Source organism: Lampetra fluviatilis, chromosome 1 (genome assembly GCF_964198595.1).
Source record: "Lampetra fluviatilis chromosome 1, kcLamFluv1.1, whole genome shotgun sequence".
In the NCBI taxonomy this organism is placed as follows: domain Eukaryota; kingdom Metazoa; phylum Chordata; class Hyperoartia; order Petromyzontiformes; family Petromyzontidae; genus Lampetra; species Lampetra fluviatilis.
The window spans coordinates 16,291,427-16,303,279 of record NC_136275.1 but is presented as its reverse complement, the minus strand read 5'-3'; the positions used below and the strand labels follow the sequence as shown (position 1 = coordinate 16,303,279).

General features: G+C 41.7%; 1 protein-coding gene across 3 annotated transcripts in view; it reads right to left on the bottom strand.

Moving 5' to 3' along the window:
* ELP2 (elongator acetyltransferase complex subunit 2) overlaps window positions 1-11,853 on the bottom strand; it is a 51,500-nt gene that overhangs the window by 9,452 nt on the left and 30,195 nt on the right. For 2 of the 3 annotated variants that reach the window (XM_078857575.1, XM_078857584.1), the window contains exons 17-19: window positions 11,680-11,752; window positions 9,375-9,573; window positions 32-153 (exon numbers count right to left, since the gene is read on the bottom strand). In XM_078857575.1, the coding sequence (XP_078713701.1) occupies window positions 32-153; window positions 9,375-9,573; window positions 11,680-11,752 (394 nt within the window). The remainder of the gene's footprint in view (window positions 1-31; window positions 154-9,374; window positions 9,574-11,679; window positions 11,753-11,853) is intronic. The other variant, XM_078857593.1, reaches the window with a different exon arrangement.

Sequence of the window (11,853 nt, the reverse complement as noted above, 5' to 3'; positions counted from 1 at the left end):
TGCCAAAATTATCATACACCTAACAAGTCACCTTCTTGTCTCTGCTGGTCGTTGTAAAATATTTGCCGTCGTGAGACCAGTCGCAGGCCCAGATGACGCGCGTGTGCACGGCCGTCTTCTTATCAGTGCTTGCGAGCAGCCTGTACAAAGAGGCTAGAAACACAAATGTATAGTTTTAGAAAATAAAAAAAGCCGGAGCACTTGCAATAACATTGTCAATACAGTAAAATGACTTATCGCATTGTTTTTTTCATTATGCCTAAAGGTTTACATTTCAGAATGGGTATGAACCTTGTAATGAAGAATATTCTGCAGTATGAAATATACATTTGGAGAAACACAACGTTATATTTCATGCTTACAAGAAATTAGTGATTAACATGCATTTTTACAAAACTGATTATGGTTCCACATATGTTAAAGAATATTTAAGACAAATGCAGCAATAATGTCAAAACTAGATTGTTCAATTCCATGTGTAGTGGGTTCAACTGAGTCGCAGACGTACTTCTTGGAGGCAACACATATTTATTAACACCAACACATAACACAAAGGGGTTACTGCCCTTTACCAGATAACCTATAATGGTGGACCAGCAGGCTAACTCTGCTTGTTACTGGGAGTAGCTAGAACGGACAGGACCCTAGCTGGGGTCCTCATCCACGTGTTGGTGACTTCTTCTTGGACGTAGAACGTAGATCTTCAGATGACGATAGCAACGCTGAACCCCGGTCCCTGTGCGGACCACAGTTTATATGCTGTTGGATCGTGGCTGGCCCCGCCCTTGGCCACGACCACCTTCGAGAAACGTCTTGTCGTTTCTCGACGCTTCCCGTAGGATCTACCCTGACACCTGACCACCCCCAAGCTCCCCACCTGGGGCCCCTGTGTAGATCTTACTTGTCACGTGCCTTCCAGGGTCAACCAGCATTCCATGGCCTAGGGCAGGGGTCGGCAACCTACGGCTCCGGAGCCGCATGCGGCTCTTTACGGGCTGCTTCTTGACGATATGTACGTATGTACAGTATGTACTCAGATGCATTGCGGCTCTTGAAATACTGAATTTTGTACCGAATTGGAAAGAAATGGCTCTTCTTGTTATTTTGGTTGCCGACCCCTGGCCTAGGGTAACCTCATCCCATGGCTGACACTCCCACACTCCCTCCTGTAGGAGTCAGCACTACACGCCATGCGTGGTGCCACTGAGCGCTATCCCAGCGCCCACCGAGCCACCCTAGGGCTGATACTACACCCACCTACAGGGTATCAGCGATGACAATGCATCGCACGCCGTGCCTCGCTAGAGCCGGCATTACAGTGACAGACACGATGTCGCTACATACGTGATGTCCGCGATGTGAGCACATCACACGCCGTGCCCCTTTAGGGCCGGCACCACACAGTGACATCCGCGATGTCACTACACATGTCTAGCTCATTTGGCTCTTGGTGAAAAACGGTACACTCTCTCTACAACAAAGTGCTAGAATAAATCTGAGAGTATTAGACACTCTTTTGGTTCTTTTGATAAAGTCACGTAGGTAGAAAAAATAAATAATAAACTGCGACGTTTTGATCGCAACACAACCAATCGTCATCAGGCAGAAAGACACAGCAGCAGAACTGCTGAACAAGAAAGGGCTGTTGCAACCAGAGGTTATTTACAGGTTTGAGGTGGGTGTCACCCAAGGGCAAGTAGACAGTTTACTTGAAATATAACCAAAAATTATGTCAGAACAGAGAAATAAGCCAATTTACACACTTGCAAAAGCCACTTACTCAACTTAAAAAATTAACCCGTAAAAACAAAGTTTTTCACTATAAATCCTTTATATGCGTGGCATCGGTTTCATTTTATTATTCATTTCTGTTTTTCTTGAGTAAGCAAGCAAGCAAGTGAAGTTAATATAAAGGATTTAAAAATGAAAGATCACCTCTTGACATGCCCCGTATATTCCCGAGGGCACTAGCATTGACCCGTTTTAACACTTTCAAGAACCTGGCGGCTTCAATTTAACTGCTCTATAAATAGTCTCCACTATACAGCGTGGGGGCAGGGATTTCATGCCATGTGGTTAGTAAACATTTGCGTCATCATGAAACGGGCGGCTAGTCTTCTCGTCCTCTGGCTTGAGATGGCTGCCACCTATGGGTCAGATGATTGTCTGCCACCATTAAGCAATTGGTCATTAAATATTTAAAAAATTTTCCCTAAACAGTGTAAAATTTTGGAATTTTTTTCACGAAAATTAATTGTCACGCACAACGAGTCTATGTGCAAAATGTCAGCTCGATTGGATCACGGGAAGTGGGTTTAAAAACGACCGAAAGATTTGCACGGTCGTAAGCAAGCAAGCAAGCACGCAAGCACGCAAGCAAGCAAGCAAGTGAACTTAATATAAAGGATTTAAAAAATATAATTCTCACACACAAATGTGATTTTTTTTTTTACATTCCGACAGATTTACATTCCGGAGATTTATAATTACTGTATGAGCATGACTGATTCAAGTCTGGAGTTACCACCATGGTAAAATTTATGATGTGCTGTGACAACACCATAATAAACATAGGACAGAATGTCTTTTCAGAACACCACTTCTAATCGTATCCTATTGTAATTCAGAAACAGCTGCAATAACTAATACAATTGTTGACACGGTGGTAATAATCTACTGAGATGTGCAAAGTTTAAGCTAAAATTAGTCTTTTAAGGTCTTGCATGTGCATAGAGTAAAGGGAGTGGTGTCTTCAGTCTAAAAGGTCAGAAAAATATGTTGGTCTATAAATATCTTGGTGTTTAAATATGAGCAGAGTACACAACATAACGTGACCCCTGAAAATCGTGGGCAACAGGATATCACACAGGTCGGTGGAACCGGTGATGACAGTGCCTCTCCATGCACTGTGAAGAGCCACATTGGCCATGCTAATATTCTTCGCAGGAATGCAGGTAAGACACCACTGAAAGTAATCATAAAATGGGGGTGGCAGCATTGCTTAAACCATCTAAAACACTCTCCTTCCAGGCTACCCACAGCACTTAGAATTCTATTCGATTTTTGCGTATGTCAATATATTGAGGAGCTAAATGCCACAGTCGAGGTCTGCTAGCTATACATGGGTTTCAGGAGAGAGTTGGTGTAGTTTTGCAATTCCTCTATTGAAGGAGCGCAGACTACAGTGGATTATTATATGGTACTAGCTGTACTACCCGGCTTCGCCCGGGACTTGTATCCACCACGCCCGGCCGCCTTTGTCTCCCCAGTGGCGATGTTAATACGCCACACCAGTTACTCGTTTTGAGGCTGAGTCCCTCCCTCACCGCTCTCCCTCCCTCACCGCTCTCCCTCCCTCACCGCTCTCCCCCCCTCACCGCTCTCCCCCCCTCACCGCTCTCCCCCCCCTCACCGCTCTCCCCCCCTCATCGCTCTCCCCCCCTCATCGCTCTCCCTCCCTCACCGCTCTCCCCCCCTCACCGCTCTCCCCCCCTCACCGCTCTCCCCCCCTCACCGCTCTCCCCCCCTCACCGCTCTCCCCCCCTCACCGCTCTCCCCCCCTCACCGCTCTCCCTCCCTCACCGCTCTCCCTCCCTCACCGCGCTCCCTCCCTCACCGCTCAGCCTCCCTCACCGCTCTCCCTCCCTCACCGCTCTCCCTCCCTCACCGCTCTCCCTCCCTCACCTCTCTCCCTCCCTCACCGCTCTCCCTCCCTCACGACTCTGTAGAGGACGTGAAACTTTGATGAATTTACCTCAGAGTCGCGTGGTGGGTGTCGAGGCCTAGCACCGTGCAGAGCCTCCGGCCTCGCCTGATTTTCCCACCCGACTGACGCTGGGTACGGGTGCCGTCCCCCCCCCCCCCGCGCTACAATAATACTGTCTAATGGCTATAATTTTAGAATCTACCGATCCTATAATAATAATTGCACACATTGTGGTGGGGGGGAGTGAAGAGGACGTGAAACTTTGATGAATTTACGTCAGTCGCGTGTTAATGCGTGCGCCTATTTTTAAGGGGAATTAAAAATGGCGTCCACCCCGCGCCGAAGGCGTCGCTACCCGTTGCCAGGGGCAACCGCCGTCCAATGAAAGCGGCGAAGGCGTGGCTACCCGTTGCCAGGGGCAACCGCCGTCCAATGAAACTGCAGCCCGCGGCGAAGGCGTCGCTACCCGTTGCCAGGGGCAACCGCCGTCCAATGAAAGCGGCGAAGGCGTCGCTACCCGTTGCCAGGGGCAACCGCCGTCCAATGAAAGTGCGTATGGTCCGGCGACACACACACACAGACAGACAGACAGACAGATTCGCGATTTTATATATATAGATATCGTTTAGATTACATGGCCACAATCACACTGTGGCTAGTATTTAATTATCCATTTATGAAGGAGAAGTGCACATCAGCCTGTTGATGTTCTGATGCGGTTGATGGTACACCATGTCTTAGAATGTCCCATACAATGACAACATCATAAGACTACATCTCTTTCTTAACAACCTACTCAAGAAACCATGCGGTATTACAAGAGATGTGAATAATATCGCGAGTGCTACAAATGGCTCATCGTCCTATTCTTGGTCGAGTGAAGCTCTGCAAACATCAATAAGTAGGCACAACACTCTCGCTCATATATGTTGGACACACTAAATATATTTATATATCCCATCAGATTTATCTATTAAGTACCATACAAATTCAAACCATTTACAAAAAATCACTTCGACCCTTTAAACTGTTGATGGAAAATGATTGATATGACACTTTGTCAGTTCACATGTTTTCCAAGAGTTTTGAGCCAGTGAGGTTCAGCTACACCATCTTTCTTACCTTATCAGTGCCTTCATTGATTATTTTGCAATGGCACCAAAATTAAAACTGTACAGCACACATCATTAACCTTCTCTTTATTTTTAGCTTTGCTTTAACATATACAGTACAGTATTGTTTTCATTCTGTACATTTACTGTATGAGTTGCATTTAACACTATAGAAAATATTACTCATACATAAAAAAAAATACTTCCTGTTTCATGTTTGGGTTAATGTAGGGTAACATAAAACAAAGGAGTCGGAGGGTGTCGTATTACGAACTGTGAAACAAACCCCACAGTTTTCCCATTGATGCCTTTGAGTTTGCGGATTGCGGATTTGCTGACTGCAACTATTTTCAAAAACGTAACCTGCACAGATGGACAAGGTTTTTGTGTACTGTGTTTGGCAATTCATTACGATTTCAGTTTGATAATGCTAATAAAAGTATTGAATAGTAGGAGGGACCAGTGACATAAGCAGATTCACAATGAAGGTCAGTTTATTTACATATTAATTTTACCCATGTTTATACGTCCATGCCAACTACATTACAGAAATTATGAACAAGCAATATGACCACTAATTATGTCAGTATGATGACAATGTCAAATGTTCTCACTGTTAATTTTCTTATTATCAAATGAAACAACTTTACTGAATTTGATCCGGCTCCATTTCACACTTTGGCTCAGAGTCACATCGTTATGAAATGACCAGAACCTACTGTCACCCTGATGATTTGCCCCATTGCTGTTTGCACAATCATGGGTGTATTTTTGCCAAAAATGTACATTTGTCAAAACGAGAATCGGGCCCATTCTATATCATTATCGGTATCATTATGAGTTACGGCACACTGCCAATATGAGTTCCTTTCACCTCTGATGCCAATGCAGCATAGATTAATGCAGATATGCAAATATAATAAAAACACAACCGCTAAAACAAAAATGGGTCACATTAGAATTCATGATTCAAAATGATATTCTTCACATTATTCCACTTTGACTGTACAACTACCTAAGGCCAAAAACTCCTCTATGGATGAAATGGAAAGGTCATTAGTTATTTAATGTGAAACAAACACACATTTTTAGTGGATACCAATCAGTTACTCAAACAATACTCAAGGGAAGGCTGACATGCTCACAACATATTGCACAGCTTAAAATTGCTCATAAATTTAATTTAATTTTAAAAAGTAATCCAGTCATATGTTAAGAATTCAAAAAATAAACCTGGCAAGGATGGTTGCCAATAGCTACGGGTAATCATTCACAGGCTGCCGACTGCCTCAGCCAAATCACTGTTTATTGCTCTTGCAGACAAAGTATGCCCTGACCTTGACCTGATGATGCAGCTGTGATGAGAAAACCGGTCCATTATTTGCCTCATCACCCAACTCCAAATTATATAAATAGGGCTACTTGCTCCAATTTTACCATAGATACAGTTACTGTAACTTTTCTTCTTCATTTACTACAATAGTTTTGCTTCTAAATTACTTGCATTATATCATTGGAGATGTGTTCACATGGGGGAAAAATCAGCCCCAAGACATAATAATATCACACTAAAGAATGCAGAAATACTTTTTTTCAAGCATATAAATTAACGGAAAACCAAGAATTTTACAAACAAATATTAATACTGAAATAATTTGTGGAAAAACTAGTAGTTTGTCAAGGGAAAAAGTACAGTATGATAACTGCACACAAATGACCTGGCGCAGTATGATATGCATATGCTGGGACAAACTACAGACCGTGCATTTGTTTATTCCCCCCCCCCCCCCAAAAAAAATCATAATTTAAATTCCAAAATACGTGAATGCAAATTTACTGTAACATTTATCGAAATGGTTCCCAAATTTATGAGTTACGTTTTAGCGACATTCTGTATATTGAGTTTCTGTCTAATAAGGGATGACTGTACTTCCAACAAAAACCATGTAGGAAAAAGTGTAACATATTCCATGCACATGCATGGTTTTCTCCAAACTTATTTATATATTTTCAATTGCTCTGAGTAAAAAGAACACACTTCTTCAATGGAGATCTAAAAAAAAATATTCACACTGACAAATATAATTGGCCTGTACATATTGTGAGAGAATGACTAACCATACATTACACATTGGCATACAAATGTTGTGACATCGCGGATGTCACTGTATGGTGCCGTCCCTAGAGGGGCACGGCGTGCGATGTACTCACATTGCAGACATCACTTATGTAGCGACATTGTATATGTCATATTAACAAAAATAGGGTTTTTCCCCTTTTTTTTTTCTGGCAACAAAACTGAAACCTTTTTACAAGGATTCATGTCTGCATTAACCACAATACTTGCAGTCAAAATGCAAACAAAAAACACACAATGCTAATTTATGCATTGTCCTTGAAACTGATTGGTCCACACCAAGGAACGGCTTTCTTTTGAGCCTCAACCCAATTGGTGCTCGACCAGAGGACGCCAGTTTCAAGGGCAATGTATATATTATCATAGTGTGTTTTTTGTTTGCATTTTGACTGCAAATATTGTGGTTAATGCAGACATTAATCCTTGTAAAAAGGTTTCAGTTTTGTTGCCAGAAAAAAAAGGGGAAAAACCCTATTATATTTTGGTACTGGCAAAGGAGGTCGAATGAGGATCGTATATGTCGCTATGTAATGGCGGCCCCAGCGAGGCACGGCGTGCGATGCATTGTCATCGCGGACACCCCGTAGGTGGGTGTAGTACCAGCCCTAGGGGGGGCTCGGTGAGCGCTGGTATCTCGAAGGTGGTCGTGGCCAAGGGCGGGGCCAGCCACGACCCAGCAGCATATAAACCGGGGTCCGCACAGGGACCGGGGTTCAGCGTTGCTGTCGTCTACGATCTACGTTCTACGTCCAAGAAGAAGTCACCAACACGTGGACGAGGACTCCAGCTAGGGTCCTGTCCGTTGTAGCTACTCCCAGTAACAAGCGTAGTTAGCCTGGTGGTCCACCACCATATGTTATCTGGTAAAGAGGCAGTAACCCGTTTGTGTTATGTGTTGGTGTTAATAATTGTGTTGCCTCCAAGAAGTACGTCTGCGACTCAATTGAATCCACTACACAAATAACAGCATGAGCAAAAATAAAAAAAATTCCCTAGAATATTAACGAACCTCACTGTGGATCATCTGAATAATCTCATATTGAGAAAGACCATGATATACGTTTACAAATGAATTCACATGTCCCCACTGAAAAAACTTGGTGTAAAAATTATTTCCAAACTAACAGTTTATTCTTCGAATTACCACTATACAGTAGAACCCCTCTTAAAGACGGTAATTGGTTCCACGAAACTGGTCGTTAAGTGATTTTGTCGTTCAGCGAGTATAGGAAATACATGTTAAAGGCTTAATTAGTTCCGATAGCATCAAAAGTTACCCTTTTTCAACCAAAAACCGTACTTTATAATATTTAAACAATGGAATATGAATACATAAAGATACTAACATTATAAACACATATTAAAATAAACATGGTTAATTAATGCATTAATTTATATTTACTGTACCCACAACAGCCCGTCGTTAACAGGGGAATGGTCGGTAAGCGAACACATTGGGCTCTATGGAGGCCCGTCTTTAAGCGATTAGTCATTAACAGGGGTGGTTAAGAGGGGTTCTAATGTACAAGAATTTGTTTACTTTACGCTCATATGTGTTCAGGAGACATTTATTGTAACAGATCATCACGGCTAAATGCCAACAATTAAAATCACACCATGCCACCACTTCCTGCCTTTTGGCAGATAGCACAAATGTTTAATAATTCCCAACCAACCTTCCGATGTCTGCTTATGCAGTATCTTATTAACTTGGTCTCGGGTCTCTGGGTGCCCACTCTAGTGCCTGCCTTGGTCACATGCCCTCCTCCATCTTTCACACACGGTCCAGCCACCAACTTCCTCTAAGCGATTATAATGCTTAGCAGGCAGATTATATTACAAACTCCCAAGTTACCCTTTTTTCCAGGAATTGTTATCAATTAATCGTTTTACATTTTTTCCAAATGTTCCAATTGTGCCAATGGTATCTGCTATGAGATGAAGAACTTTCTATTTAACTCTAGCAGCCAGCAGTATATCACCCCATGTTCGAGGATTACCCCTGATATATGGTTTCACAAAAGTATTGTGAATCTTCCATTCTTGCCCATTAGCCACACTATATAATGAAGCCAAATGTTGCTTTACACTCAAGAGATAGAATATACAAAATTAGCAAACCAAATGTGTTATCAGTTATTTTTTGTGTGTGCAGTCATTGGTTAGTAGGGTGAGACAGTCTGGTTGCCAAGATTTTACCCAGTCTCTCAGTGGTGCTGCCTCAGTGCTCTGACATGCTATTGGACTGCTGTCATCTGCCCACTTAACACTGTCTGCATGCACCTATAGAGCTAAACCGGCAGAAGATTATTTCAAGTTGCAGTTATTCTGGCTCTCTGACCCAGACAGTAACACAAACAATACTCCTGTTGCAAACATTATTCCTGACCAGGAAAGGGGTTTCTATAATCATTATTACCGTCATCTGTATGTGGCTGTGACGCGTCCCGATGGCGCCAAAGAGACCACGTCCGATCTCTGGAAACGGCCAAGAGGCACGATCCATCGGGTGAAAATGCCAGCTGAGTGACTGTGAGGCCATGGTATGATAAGATGCCCACAACACACCATGTCTCGGCATCCCACAGAAAAATTGCTGCGTGCTCCGGCTTGGATGCCTGCCGGAGGGCATGACATAAATACATGCGGTACAAAAGATACCAAAATACAAAGAACAAAAGGTACATCTTGACAGCCTTAGTGGTCAGTATGCTGGGAAAAAGGGCACTTTATAAAATTGGGGTAGACACAAATAACCTCTATTTAATGGAGACAAAACAACCATTAACATAATTGTGGAGAATATAAATATTTCTTACACAACCCGTCGGCCTCACAGCCTTCTGGGAAAGCATAATATCTGAAGCAGTGATTCAGTAGAAGCAAACTCTGGACCGATTTCAATTGACAAGTGTCTCATCAGCAGTCAGGCTTGCTTTAATTCATGCTTGTACATTACCAGATGTGATAGGTAAGGAAACAAATGACGAAATGTGCAGTGGACACCTACTGGCTATCTGCCCATGGATGATGATGAATAGGCAAGGGCCCTATTCAGATATGGGTCCTTATTGACACAAAACCATAGACAAAACACGATATGTCAAAACCAGTCGAGTTTGCTTGCACTAAATCAATGGAGGCTGTAGGGAAAATAGTCTGTGTAAAAAAATACTCAAAAATATACGTGGAGACATTGTCTGTGTATCTATTCTCTCCACTTGGAACAGCTTCAATAGATATGATTAAAGTAAAACAACATTAAATTTTGACTTAAAACTTTCGTGATTGCAGGAATTCATATTCTCGGTTCTTTCGGTAAAGTCATGTAGATAGAAAATTAAATAACATATAATAAAATAAATAATAAAAATAATATCTTGAAAATAATAAAGCAAAAACCCACGACGTTTCGATCACAACACAAGCGGTCTTCATCAATTTATTATTCATATTTTTTTAATTTCATTTTATTATCTTTTACAGGTAGTCCTCTACTTACGATGGAGATGCGTTACGACGACCCCATCGTAAGTCGAAGATGGCCTCGCCTACCCAGGAGTCTTAAAGAATGGTGATAATTTAGCAAAACAGCAATTTACAGTGCCGTACCGTATAAACTATACACTGTATGTATTTATTAATTAATTACAATACTCTATTGCACAGCAAAATGTAAAGTAAAAAAACAAGGTAAATTCTTAGCCTACCTAAATGAACTGCAATTTAATAGAAAGGCGGGAGATGCGTACATGCCGGCAGCGTCCCAAAGTACAGTATCGTACCTCGTATGCTGCTGCGTTTGCCTGCCGCGCGAAATTTAAATATTTTACAATTTTGTCGTGTCGCTGTCGCCATCGTAAGATCGAAATATCGTAAGTTGGACCATCGTAACTCGGGAACTATCTGTAATTTATTTTCTAGCTACGTAACTTTACCGAAAGAACCAAGAATATGAAACATTGTAGAAATTATTCATTATCCAAAGCTGCTTATATTTCTGCAAATGCAAGAAAATTATCTAACAATGAGAACAAAAAACAGTATTCTGCCTACATCTTGACTTAAAGCTTTCGTGACTGCAGGAATTCATATTCTTGGGTCTTTCGGTAAAGTCACTGAGATCGGTGACGATTGTTTGTGTTGCGATCGAAACGTCGTAGTTTTTTGTTTTGTTATTTTCTTTGAACCTATTTACGTGACTTTACCGAAAAACCCAAGAATAAGTATTCTGCCTTTTATTAGCTTTCCAGATGAACTAATTTAACATGCAATACATGTATTGTTTACAGAATTACTTTAATATCATACAATTAAGACTTCATTCTAGAATGGAAAAAAACATTAACAATTAGGCATAGTCTCGATCTAATAAATAACACTGTAACAAAAAAACGCATTTTTGTTCCTGGGTATTAAGTGTTATTTCCTAATTGCTTACGCCTCAAAAGTACAGAAAATGGCTATTACTCCCCACAAACTTTGCTTTAGTGACCAGGACAGTGCTATTTTGAAATGTACCTATTTTCAATGAGAAAACGTGTGCATTTGTGTCATTCCTTCACATAAAGTCCTGGTCACAAAAGCAAAGTTTGTGAAGAATAGCTATTTTCTATACTTTTTAGGCATAAGCAATAAAAAAAATAACACTTACTACCCAGGGACAAAAATCGTGTGACATAGTGTAATGAACGCTATTGGTCAACAGTGGCGTTTATACACACCTTACAGGATGATGCTACCAAACTCCCTGCTGGGTGAGCTGCAACACTGAATACTTCATAACCATGACCATACCTGCAGACAAATAAATGCAGAGAAAGAACTGCAATATTACAATCCACAGCAGGAACGTAACTAATGCTTCACATCATTCATTAAAATTGATTGCTACACTC